Here is a 12885-nt window from a genome sequence, read left to right as displayed (position 1 = left end):
CAGGCCCCTGAAGTGTGCCGCCCCCCGCAGGGAAGGGCCCCCCGGAGGGCCCGGGGCTGCCCCGAGGCTGCCTGCTCTACAAGACGCTGCAGGCGCAGATGCTGGACCTGCTGGACATCGAGGGCCTCTACCCGCTGTACCGCCGCGTGCAGCGCCACCTGGAGGAGTTCCCGGAGCAGAGGTGGGCGGGGCCGGCTGAGGGGAGGGGCCTGAGGGGGGAGGGGCGGGGCTGAGGAGAGGCAGGAGGCGGGGCCCGAGGGGAGGAGGGGCGGGGCTGAGGAGAGGGGGCGGGGCCGAGGCGCGGAGGGGCTGCGGCGGGGGCGGGGCCCGAGGGAGGAGGGGCTGTGGAGGGGGCGGGGCCGAGGCGCGGGGGCGGGGCCCGAGGGGCGGAGGGGCTGCGGCGGGGGCGGGGCCCGCGGGGCGGGGCCGAGGGGAGGAGGGGCGGGGCTGAGGGGAGGCAGGAGGCGGGGCCCGAGGCGCGGAGGGGCTGCGGCGGGGGCGGGGCCCGCGGGGCGGGGCGGGGCCGGCCGGCTGAGCCCCGCCCCCGCCCCGCCCCCAGGGCCCTGCTGCAGCTGGACGGCCCCTACGACTCCGCCTTCTACCAGCGCCTGCGCGACCTCTCCACGGAGGATGACGGCAGCCTGGCCTACGCGCTCACCAAGGTGGGCCCCAGTGCCGGATCCCGTGGTGGGCAGGCCCTGCCGGGGCCCCGGGGGTCTTGAGGGGGGGTCGGCGAGGGTGGGGGGCCCAACGCCCCCCAATCGGCTGTCCCTCCCGCCCAGGTCCAGCAGTACCGCGTGGCCATGACCGCCAAGGACTGCTCCATCATGATCGCGCTGTCGCCCTGCCCGCAGGACGAGTGGTGAGGGGCGCGGGGACGCCTGGGGGTGGGCATGGGCGGACCCCTGGGGGCTGGTCTGGAGGGGCGCCCCCTGACCCCCCTCTGCCCCCCAGCTCGGACCAGCGCCCCGTCATCCCCGCGTCCAGGGCCCGCTTCGCCTTCTCGGTCTCGGTGCTGGACCTGGACCTGAAGCCCTACGAGAGCATCCCCCACCAGCACGCACTGGACGGCAAGATCGTCAGCTACTACCTGAAGAGCGCGCGCCCCCCGGAGCCCCCCAAGGCCGAGGACTGCACCCTGCTCCTGCACAAGGTGTAGGGGGGCACCTGCCCCGGGAAGCCCTCGGACCTTGGTCCCCGAGAGGACGCCTTCCGGGCCCCCCTGTCCGGGACGGCTCCGGCCCGGTGGTGGGGGCCGGAGGGGGGGGTCTCTCACTTGCTGCTATTGGGAGTCGTGGTCAGGAGTGCCCCGGGTGGGGGCCACCTCCGCTGATCGGACCGGTTCTTTTCTTGAGGGTTTGGTTTTCAGCCCGAGCCCCTCGTGACTGGAGAGTGGGGGGTCCTGGGGGATGGGGTGGGGCGAGTCCTGGACATCTGGCTCCCAGCCACCCCCCAGGGCTCACCCAGGCTCGGGGCTCCCATGTGGCCTCCCTGGGCAGGTGGGGTTACGGCTGGAGGACCCCCATGGGCCCCTGAGAGAGGACTGGTGAGGGCAGTCCAGGCTCCCTGCCCTTGTGGAGGGGGGGGCTCTTCCCAGAGTCACCGTGTGCAGGCCACCCCTGGGTTGTCACCCCTCGAGGGGCCTGCCCTGTGTGGGGCTCACCTCAGCTCCTCCTGGAGCCAATGCCCGCGGGAGCCCGCTGGCGCTTTGAGCTGGTGGTGAAAGCTCGGGAGCCCAAATGGGCCGATGGGCGCCCCCCATCCCCTGGCCCGGGCTGAGGCCCCTGGCCGCTGCTACGAAGGGCAGCCCACGCCTTGCTGCACGCAGGGATTGTGATATGGTAGGGGTCTTTTTCCTAAGGAAGCGAGGTGGGGCCGCACCCCCTACCCCATCGGCGCCATGCACCCTCCCTGGCCCACTAGCGGCTGCCACTTTTATTTAAAGGAGGGCTCTATTTATTGTTCCCGTCATGTGCCACACTTGTCCAGAGCCCGGCCCGGGTTCAAGATGCAGAAGGGCAACGTTTCTCTTCAAGTCGACTAATAAAGATTCTCTGAACGCAGCCCGCGGGAGACTGTTCATTCTGGGGGGTCCAGCAGCCGGACCAGGCCGGCCAGAGCGGCCTCCACGCCGGCCAGCTGCAGAAGGCTCCGGAAGCAGCGGGGGGCGCGCTCCACCACCTTCTCCTGGTTCAGGGTCAGGGCTGGGGGAGAAGAGGGAAGACCCCGCTTAAAAAGGCCCTGCTGGGGGGACAGGGCTGGGCTGGCAGTTCAGAGGAGGGGATTCAGGCCCGGGGGTGCCCACCCAAGGACCAGATCTGGCTTACCTTGCTCTGGGACTTTGGTGAGGAGGTCCAGTACGGGCAGGACCTGACCCTCCTCATCTATGTGCACCATCCACACCACCACCAGCTCGAATCTGCAAGGGGCAGTTTGGGGCACCGTCACCAATGGCACAGACAGACCCTCCCCACCACTCCATGCCTTTTGCAGGGGGGCTCCTGTCCCGCCTGGATAGCAGGCAGACCGAGATAGTCGGTGATCGGCCTGTTGTCCGACCGGCTGCCAGCCTAAGCCCTGGCAAGAGGTGGCACCGAGTCGCACCGACATCAAAGCCATGGGGGTGCGTGACGGGGAGGCAGAGTTCAGGTTGGGGTCACTGGGGCTGGGCGATGGATGGGGGCAGGCAGCCCAGAGAGAGGAGGGCAGGGCTGGAGCTTGGCTCAGGACCCCCAGCCGCCCCCATCTGTGGCTGAGGTGGAGGGTCCTGGGTGGGAGGAGGCCAGGGAGCCAGAGGAGGGCAGCTCCCGGAGGCCCGAGAGCTAACCCTGGGGTGGAACCTATGGCGGCTAGTGACTGAAGACGGAGAGCCAGCAGCTACTGCAAGGAGCCACACGCAGCAGGAGCCCCCTCATTGGCTCTGCCCGCCATCTCGGTTCAAGGAGTGAGGCAGCTGGTGGCCTGAAGTCGGGGTGACCCGGGTTCAATACTAGCCTCGGACAGATACTAGCTCTGGGACCCCAGACAGGGTGCTTAGATAGGAGGGGCCTGCCTCAGTTTCCTCCTCTGCAAATTGGGGTGAGAACCTCCCTAGGCTGGCAGTGTGAGTGGGACCCTCCCCCTGAAGACCCCAGATTCTGTCTAGATGGGGCCACTCACCCGGTCAGGCGGCGGCTCCTCAGCACCATGGAGTCTGCGCCGGGGCCACCCGGGAGCTGCACCACCTCGGGGTGTTTCTCCTGGATGGGAAAAGAAAGGAAGTTGGATCCTGAGTGACACCCCCTGGACTTCCCCAAACCCCTCACCCATGCCCTGGGGAGGGACTGCTGCAGACGGGCTCATCTGGGGCCTTGGGGAAGTTGGGGACAAATCCCTTCCTGAGTCTGAGCCTCAGTTTTGTCCCTGGAGGTATCCCTAATGGGGCAGAACCCCCCAACACTGCCATGGCAGGGGTCCTGACTTCCCCTCAGGATGCCTCAGTATCTTTGCAAAATTGACCCGATGATTTAGTGTAGGGGTCTGAGGGAGGGTGGACCACAGAGCCAGCTAGGACCCCCACCCCTGGACAAAGGGCCAAGGAGCAAGGCCACACCTAGTAAGCACCCACTGTGTACATGATGCCCAGACAGTACAGTGAAGGGGGTGGGACAGGTAGGGGGCCTCAAGTGAGGTCAGCCTGGGGATGGTGAGGAAGAATGAAAGGTGGGGGCCCCCTCTGGGATGTGGACCCTGGCAGGGGGAGCAGACCCCCTCCCTGGTAGGGTTTGGACACCGAGTCCGTCAGGGTTTCCACCCCCTGGATGGGCCCAGACCAGAGCCCTGTGGCTGGACTCGGGGTTCTTAGCACTCCGGCGGGGGGGGGGGGGCGATGCTGATGGAAGAAGCTGCAGCTGCTCCATCGAATGGAAAGTCTCGACCTCAAGACTGGCCCAGCAGACAGCGCCAGGGAAGCCGGGCGCCTCTGGCGCTGTCCGGGCCCGGCGGCTGCCGACCTCAGCACTTTTCGAGCTCTGCCGCCTGGACGGCATATGGAATGTGTTAGGGATGGTCTTGAGGTCTGCCACAGGGAGGGGCTGGGGGCTCCCAGGCCCCAGGGGCAGGGGCCTGGTGGGGCCAGAGCCACAGATGAGGAAAGTCTGGGGACAACAGCTGGACCCTTGCCTGGGGGGCCCTGCTGCTGGGTGACCGTCTCCTCACACTGGGGGTCCAGCTGCTCAAGACCCTGCCTGCCCCCTCCCTGGGGGCCTTCGAAGAGGTATTCCCACGTGTTGACACATGGCTTCCCCCATTAGTCTGTGGCCCTTTGAGGTGGGAGACTGGCCGGGCCATGGCAGGCTTACTGAGACCAGGGCCCTCACCTTTTCCAGGCTTGGCCTCCTTGGGGGCTTCTTCCTTCTAGAATCAGATTTTAAAAAGCTTTAAACAAAATGCCTGGGACTGCCAGGGAGCCCGGTGGCCAGGGAAAGGTCTGGGCTCTGGGCGCTCCCCCCATTCTGCTCAGGTCCCCCTGAGATGACCCCAGTCTGAAGAAACTTCCTGCCCAGAAGCCTGAGGAAGCCGGGTTGGAGGATGACTCTGGGGTCCTTTCATGTAAGGACACAAAACCTGGGCAGGCCCCCCACCCCCCATCATTGTCTCTAAGCCCAGCCCCAAGGATGCTGAGAATTTTCCAGCCCAGGCTGAACCTTGGGTTCACGGGGCAGCTCTTTGGGCAGGGGGTTGGGTCTGAGGGGGACAGACCCCAGGAAGTAAGGAGGCCAGATAGCCAGGGATGGCCAGGCTGGGCAGCCTGGCGGATGGCAGCCCGATGCCTCCAACCTTAGAGAGGCACTGGGGGGCCCTGGGTGGGGTCCACACTCAGGACGGCGTGCACCCAACATTGCCTGGGCTTTGCTTCTGGTGAGCAGACACAGAGATCTGGGGTCTGCATCTTCAGCTGCCTGCCACATGTCCAGTGTTGGCACAGGATTTGCAACCGAATTCCCTCCTGACTCAACCAGTGACCCAGGGTTGGCCAGAGAGGGCAGAACACCCCCTCCCCCCACGATATGTAAACAGCTGGTGTTTAATACATAGCTCTCCCCTCGGAGGTCCCTCCTGCTCTCCCTCTCGGTGCCTCCTCTCTGCCACGGGGCAGATGCCATCTTGGGCCTTCCTTGGTGTTCGTGGCAGAGGGCCTCGCATGCAGTGGGAGCTTAATAAAGGTTTGTTGGCTGGTCCAACACTACCACAGTGACCTGGACCATCAAACGGTGTTCATGAAATGCTCTGAGCTCATGTACCAGATGCTGGGGAGTGGGGGTGTGTGGCACCAATCATGGGGGGGTGTCATCTGTCCAGGCCTCCTGCTCCTGGGCCTGGAGGGCTGGATGTCTCTGAAGTCAGCCCCCCCCCCCAACTTGGGGAAGGAGCTGGCAAGAAGGGACCCTAGAGTGGATTCCTGCTGAAGGGGAGAAAGCTCAAGGGCGAGGCAACTTGGGGGGGGGTAACCACAACACTGCTGGGGGAGCTGGAGGATGCCATCCTGAATGGCACACAGAGGCCCCTATGGTGCTTCAGCCTGCATGACCCACCGGCCAGCCGTGGCTCGGGCTGAGGATGAGGCTCAGAGCACCCAGAATACGTGGACCCTAGAAATGAAGGGGTCCAGGGGGAGTGGAGGACCCCTGAATTTCAGTTAGAAGGGGATCTTTGAACTGTCCATGGACCCCTGGGGTCTGGGGCCCGGCCTGAAACCTGTGCTCAGGACCAACGGGACACCTACTCCAGGCCCTTCAATCTGCAGAAAGGTGACTAGACTGAGGCGGAGGGAAGGGCTGAGCTGTGTCCTGGGGAAAGGAAAGGGGGAGCTTCCCCTCTAATGGGGTGCAGGGGGACAGTGGCCCGAGGTCCTTGGGCTCCACAAATTGGATAAGCCCGAGGGAGGTCCACCAGTTAAATGGAAATGGAGCAGAATGGGAAAAGCACCCAACCACAGCTTCAGATTGGGCAGTAACTGTTGTGTTTCTGACTCCAGCCCCCCCCCCCCCCAGCCCCTGGGGCGGTGGTCAAAGCAGGTGCATCCAACCCGTAATGAGAAAGCACAAAAAATGGGACACAGCAACCGTGGCGGCTGACTGCCCTGGGGACCGGCCGATGCTCCGCGCTGGTCTCATTAAACTGAGCCTCGTAGTGGTCCCAAGTCTGGTTAAGAACGTGCCCCCTGGGGTGGCTAGGTGGCACAGTGGGGGCAGCTAGGTGGTGAAGTGGATAGAGTACCACCCCTGGAATCAGGAGGACCTGGGTTCAAATCTGGTCTCAGACAATAATGACCTAGCTGTGTGGCCTTGGGCAAGCCACTTAACCCCATTGCCTTGCAAAAAAAAAATGTGCCCCCTGCCCCGCCCCAACATCAGATGAAGGTCAAACCCTCCTGACCTTCCTCGTCCTCAGGGGCTGGGGTCCACTCTGCCCTCAGTCCAGGACCAAGCACCTAACTGAATGCCCGCCCCCCCCCGGGCTTGCACACACACTTTTGGGGGTCCTTTGTAGTTAGGTTCCAGGCTCATTAACTATCAGAATCCTGAATCCACCAACTTATTCTGAACCTAAGCCAACGGTTTTGGGGCCGTGCTGCCCAGCCGCCCCCCCCACTTGAGATTCCGGGGCTCTGTTCCTGGTGTGGCCCGCGGTCCTCTTTTCCTGTCCCCCTCAGGGCAGCCCCCTGACCATCCTCAGCAGCTTTGACTCGACTGGTTCCCCAGGATCGGTCGCCTCTCGTCCTGCCGTTTGAAGGGGCATCATTTCTGGAACATTCCAGATAATCACGGGTTGGGGCTAGGGCTGGGAGGTCCACACTCAGCCCCAAGGTCACCTTCCTTGGAGCTTGTGGTTCTCGGGGGCTGAGTCCCCTGAGCCAACAAGTCTCAGAGGTCTCCCGCAGGGGGAGGCTGCCCCGCGGACGGCCGCCTCCTCCAGACACCCCCGGCTTTCCTCCTCTACCTATTTGGGAAACTTCTAGAGCTGGTCCCTGCATAGGGGCCTAATCTGATCCCTCTTCCCGCTGTCCCTCCTCTCTGCCACCCGGGTCAAGTCACACCTTCTACAGGAGAGACCCCTCCCACCTGGCACCGTCCCTTGCTGATTCTTTCCAGACTTGAACCCCGCGTGACGGCACACATGGTGCCCCCCATTAGACCACAAGCTCCCGGAGAGCAGGGATTGGCTTTTGCCTCTCTTTGAGGGCACAGTCCCCGTATTCAGCAGGCACTCAATAAATGTCAGCTGCTGACACCTGATTGTCCACAGGCAGGTCCTGGCGGTGAGGAGCTGACCAGCCGCACAGCAGGGCGGGGGGCTGGATCCCTCACTTCCCTGCGTCCTCTCATGGACAGTCTCATTTCTCTTCCTGCCCAGACTGCCCAGACTGGGCCCTGGCGGGGGAGGAGACAGGCCAGGGTGGACTCTACCAGCCAACCAGCAGCCTCACCAGGAGGTGGGGGTGTGTGGCGAGGAGCAGGGCCCGGGGGCTGGGGGGACACGGGGCCTGGCAGCCATCCACTAGGGAACACTGTCTTCAATTAGTCCTGTTGCCGCAGCTGGAGAGGGTGAAGCTCCCGGCACAGCCCTCGAAAAGAAGCGAGTTTGAATCCTAGCCTGCCTCTAGGTGAGGCGTCCCATCCCCCTGGATGCAGCTTCACCGGCTCTGGAGAGACACCCCTCCAGGAGCAGGGGGAGCTGACCACCGGGGCCCCCTCGAGCAGAGGCCAGACAGCCTCTTAATGGGAAAGGGGAGATGGGGAGGACCCCCTCTGCCTTGAGTTGGCCTCCGCCACAACGACGTGAAGTCGCCAGGTGAACTGGCAAACTCCTCGCGGGTCTGTGTCCTCCCCCCAGGGCGCTATGGAAAGAGCTGAGGAAGGGGCACAGGCTGGGCTGTCCAGAGGGCAAGACCTGGGAGCACGGCCCGGCTCCCTTGGGCCTCCATCCTAGCAGCTGGGGGGCGCCTAGCTTGGGGTCCCCCAACTTGAGGAGAGCAGTTTCCTCGTTAACCACACCGACCCCCGTGATCGTGAGCAGGCGTCTTGAACAGACAGCCCCCCCCCCCATCATCAGCATCATCTCCCTGGTTCCTGAGGTCGCCCTCCCATCTGAGCACCAGGACCCTCTGCTCACATCTGACGGGGGCTCATCCTTGGGGCTTCCTGCCTCTAAATGCAGGCGCCTCATACTGGCGTTTCAGCCCCTCCGGCCCGTCGCTTGCTCTTCATGGAAGGCCCTCACCTCCTGCCCTCCATCTCTGGGCTCCCCAGGACGGAGAGTCAGAGAGCACCCCTAGTCTGCCCGCTGCTGCGAGAGAGATGAAGAAGGGTTCCCACGGCCCCAGTGGAAGGGAGGCGCCCCAGGACTGGAGGGAGACCAGTGACGTGCCCTGAGGCAGAACCGAAGTGGGCTGCCCGGGGGGAAGGTGGGCCGAGAGAGGAGGGGAGGGCTGGTGGCAAGAGAGGGCCCTGGCAGGAGGAAGTCATTGGGACCCTCTGTGGGGAGGGGTCTGCTTTCTTCCAGAGCTTTTAAAGGTCAAGCTTGGAGAGGCCCACTGGGCTAAGCTGGGAGGTGAAGGCCCCCCAAGGCCCTCTGAGCCCAGCCAAAGGTCAGGGCCTCATGGAGCCTTTGATCCTTGACCAAAGGTCAAGTTGACCTGACAGCCTGACTGCGGGATCATCCCCAGACACTGGGAGGGGCCGAGCAGGTTTGAAGCAGAATGTCGAGTTAACTGGGGAACTGCCCGGCAGCCTCGGCCAGCTCCACCCTGACCTCTGGGGGTGTCGGAACTGCCCAGCTCCCCTCAGCAGCAGCTGGCAGCCGGCCCCAAGTGCTCGGTCAGGGTGCCAGGGAGGTCATGGAGACCAAGATGCCTGGGAGACCAGGGTGTCAGGGTGTGGGGTTTCTGAAGCCAAAGGTCCCTTCAGGTCTGAAATTCTAAAAAGTGACTTTCTGCCATTGATTTCTAGAAGAGGCCTCGGACCCTGGAGGGGGCAGAGGAGGGGAGGGAAGGGGAGCCAACATCATCTGGTGGGGAAGGATGAGAAGAGCCCTTTAAATGGATGGAGACCTGGGAGGGGCGGCCAGATGTCCCCTCCCCCACCACGATTGCTGGGGATAGGGGTGTCATGCGCTGGGGAAGGATCCTGAGTGGATCTGGATGGGACAGAAGCGAAATTTGGGTGGCAGGGGGTCTCTAGGGGCACCCCAAGAGAAAAGCTTGGCCCCAAACTTGCTGAAAGGAGAGCCGGGTCCACCAGGCTGGCCCAGACTGTCTGGTGGCCACCAGACAAGAGGAGCGAGCTCTGCCACGGGCTCCAACACTCAAGTTGCATAGTCGGGGGTGGGGGTGGCCTCGGAGAGCCTCAGGGGTCTGCAGGGCTTTGCCAAATCACTGAGAATCCACAGGCCTGGGACCCTGTGGGCCTGGGATGGGGTCTCTGTGGGAGGGTCTGCAAGGAGGGGATGCCCCTGAAAGGAATCTCTGGGGGTGACCACTAGGGGCTCCCAGACCTCTCCTGCTGCCAGGCAGCTTCCATTATCATTAACATATTCAATAACGTCACAGTTGAGAGTATTGTCTTCATCATTGGAGAGTCACCAGCCCCCTGCTTGGTGAGGGGCGCCCATGGGCAAGGAGCAGGTGCAGAGGGCGCGTGATGGCCTGCCATCCTCCTCCTCCCTCCCCCTGCCCCCTCCAGGGCTCTGGGAAGGCCTTTCTATGAGTTCATCAGATCGCCGCTAGGATCCTGTGAGGTCACGGGGTCATGATGCCACCCCAGGCTGGCACCTGCATCTTATAGCCAAGGAACTAAGGCCCAAGAAGTGTGCCTGCGCGATGGACAGGTGTCACCAACCCGCCGTGGAGCGAACAAGGCTGATGGACATCTGGAAGGAGCCATGCTGCTCTCCTGGGCCAGGGGGGGCCAGGGGCGTCCCACCCCTGGGATGCCATGGGTGCAGGAAATGAAGGGAGCCAATGAAGAGGAAACACAAGTGTGTGCTTGTGTATGAGTCCCCCCCCACCCCAGACCCAGGGTTCAGAGTCCTGGGACCCCCCTCCTTTCAGAAGCCATGTCCAAGAAGGGGGTGAGCCTTCTTGAAGCACAGGGTGAGTGTCTTCGGCACCACCCTCATTTGACAGACGAGGAGACCGAGGCAGACAGAGGCTGAATGATGGCCCAGGATCACCTGGGCAGAGCATTGGGAAGGATTAGAACCCAGGGCTGCCAGTTTCCAGCCCCCGGGCACCATGGTGCCTCCCTGGCCACGAACAACCCGAGAATAGAGGTGCCATCCCTAACGTCCTCCTCCAGAACATTCTGGTCCATTCTATTCATGTGGGGCCTCTCGCCTGTGGGTGCCGTGGGGCTCAGGCCCCGACTGGCCGTCCCTCACCCCTGCCTTCCTGGGTGGGCCCCTGATGGAGGGCAGGCCTGGCGCTGGGTGTCTCTCTGCTTCTGTCTCTGTCACACACACAGGCAGACACATACACAAGAACACACATAGATACGTAGCTGGGGGCCCCGGCTCAGCCCTGGCAAAGGCTGGCGGGCTCTGTGTCCGGGACACAGGCAGTCAGGTGGGAGCCCCTGGAAGGCAGGCACACCCCTCCCGCTGCTTTGCACCCCCCAGAGCAGAGTCCAATGGACCAAACACGGAAATGCTAAAAATACCAGGGGCGTCACCTGATGCCCGGTCTCGACCTGGATCACAGCGATGGTGTCGTATCAGCGGGGACGCGTGTGGAAGGCTTCGCCTCCCCAAGCTTCACGGGCTTCCCCAGAGCAGTTTTTCAGGGTAGGTGATTTCTGGGCCTTAGGATCCAGGGCCTCAGTTGGCCGCCGCATCTCCCAAGGGGAGTGATGCAATCTGGGAAGCATCAGTCTTTACAAGGGCACAAAAGGCTTCTTCACTGATCCCAGAGGAGACTCAGGGACTCGGGCCATGATCAGGCTCTGTCTGCCCAGGATGAGCGGGTGTGCAGGAGTGACTGCCCACCACGGGCATGGGGTCAGCTCAGGGCAGGACTGTCCATGGTTTGGGAAGGAAGGCTAATGTTGGTCCAGATGACAATACTTCAGTGGGGAAATGTTGGAGCAAAGAACTGGGATTTCTGCTCCAGGCGCCATCCCAGGACTGGACTGTACTCCCTGAATCCAGGGTGTGACCTCCTCGATGTCCTTCCCTCCCTGGGATGTCACTGAGTGCTCCCCATTCCCCTGTTTGATCTGGGGGTCCCCCTCACCCTTGGCAGCCTGGCTCAAGCCCCTCCCCATCACATCTGTGCTCTTCCCTCCAGGGGAGCTAGGGCTGCGCCAGGGCAGGGGTCCAGCTTTTATTCCCGTCCTCAGGGTCTGCTCTGGAGAGAGAGGGCTGAAGAAATCTTGGTGGGCTTGAACTGAGAGGGGACCAAGGGCAAATTGGGTCTCCCCATGCTCTCACTGAGGGGCATACCTCAAGAGAAATCCTAGAAAGATGCCCTCATCCTGCCTTGAAAAGCCCTGGAACCCTGAGGCCACCTTGGCTGGGGTGGTGGTGGGGGGGGTGTGAAGCCGCTCTTTACCAACAGAACAAATGACGCCTCCTGCATGAGAGAACCACAAAAGCATTTCCTGCCTTTATCCCCTCTGAGCATGGGGGGATCTAACAAAATGCAGACTTGGAGCCTGCTGGGCCCAGGGGTGACCCACCCAGAGGACGCTGGCCCCCTCCCCCTCTTCATCTAGAGTCTCAAACACATCACGTGTGGTGGCGCTTCTTCCTGAAAACTCTCCCCAAAGACCTGCAAGCCTGGCACACTGCGGCAGAGAAAACCCAGCAGCACTGACCAGATGCAGGTGGGACATAACCCCCAAACCCAGGACTCTGCCTGTTACATGTGGAGGATGCCACGCCAAGGTGGAGGCGGGTGGGAAAGGCAAGGGTGGGGCTCCTGTCTGGGTGACACATTCCCAACTCCCTAGGGTAGCCTCAGAGGCACCCCCCACCACACACACACACACACACACACACACACACACACACACACATATCATACACATCACATACACCACATGTGCATACCCCCCAACACACACCACACACCCCACAACACACACACATATTACACATGCTCACCCCACCCCCCCAGCACAGGATGTCACAGGAGAAGGATGCTTGGTGGGGGCACAATGAGAACGTGGCGGGCAGGGCAGATGAGGGAGGCCTCAGCTACTTTGGGGCCAGAAGTCAAGCAGGTGACCGGATGGAGAGGGAAGGGAGCAGAATGACCAGAGCCGCACAAGGAGGGCACGCTTCGGAGAAAGCTCACCAGGCTCTACTGGCTAGGAAGGGGCCAGAAGCACCCTCTGGCCAGGACTCCTGGAACCACTGGCCCCATCCCTCCCGTTTTACAGAGAAGGCATCCAAGACCTGGGGAGGACCTGGGGCTGCAGCCCCCAAGGCTCCAAGACCCAGGCCTGCCCTCTCCGCCACCCTGCCTGCTTCCCACCTGTCTCTCCACCCTGGGCCTACTCCTTGAAGGGGGGGCTGCAGCTGCCTCGTCCATTGCCAAAGGCCACCTGGGCCTGCTTGCCAAGCACGTGGTGCTCTAGGGCAGAGTCTGAGTGGCATAAGACTGGTCAAAAGCAAAATGAGAATTGGGCCTTGTGGCCTCTTCCTTTCTGTCAGGATCTTTCCATAATAGTCACTTAACTGTTGGTGCTCTAACTCAAACAGCCAATGGGTTGGCTTCCTACAGAAGGACTGGATGAAATCAGAGTTGACAATGGTCTCAGTATAAAGGAAACAAGAAGGAAGAAAAAGTCTCACCGGTTTCCTCAATTGTCCTTTGATGGACATCTGGCCACCTCGTGTGGCAGT

General features: G+C 62.6%; 2 protein-coding genes across 10 annotated transcripts in view; one reads left to right on the top strand and one right to left on the bottom strand.

The window, feature by feature from the left end:
* IPPK (inositol-pentakisphosphate 2-kinase) overlaps nt 1-2093 on the top strand; it is a 32232-nt gene extending 30139 nt beyond the window's left edge. For 8 of the 9 annotated variants that reach the window (XM_074199294.1, XM_074199291.1, XM_074199292.1 and 5 more), the window contains 4 exons: nt 31-181; nt 560-662; nt 783-862; nt 955-2093. In XM_074199294.1, the coding sequence (XP_074055395.1) occupies nt 31-181; nt 560-662; nt 783-862; nt 955-1159 (539 nt within the window). In that variant the 3' untranslated portion in view covers nt 1160-2093. The remainder of the gene's footprint in view (nt 1-30; nt 182-559; nt 663-782; nt 863-954) is intronic. The other variant, XM_074199293.1, reaches the window with a different exon arrangement.
* Nucleotides 1940-12885, bottom strand: part of CENPP (centromere protein P) — a 162064-nt gene continuing 151118 nt past the window's right edge. Inside the window, exons 6-8 of the mRNA XM_074199098.1 lie at nt 3160-3239; nt 2328-2419; nt 1940-2204 (exon numbers count right to left, since the gene is read on the bottom strand). Of these exons, the coding sequence (XP_074055199.1) occupies nt 2080-2204; nt 2328-2419; nt 3160-3239 (297 nt within the window). The 3' untranslated portion in view covers nt 1940-2079. The remainder of the gene's footprint in view (nt 2205-2327; nt 2420-3159; nt 3240-12885) is intronic.

Source organism: Macrotis lagotis, chromosome 8 (assembly GCF_037893015.1).
Source record: "Macrotis lagotis isolate mMagLag1 chromosome 8, bilby.v1.9.chrom.fasta, whole genome shotgun sequence".
In the NCBI taxonomy this organism is placed as follows: Eukaryota; Metazoa; Chordata; class Mammalia; order Peramelemorphia; family Peramelidae; genus Macrotis; species Macrotis lagotis.
Note: the sequence above shows the minus strand (reverse complement) of the source record. Positions and strands in the feature narration are given on the sequence as shown.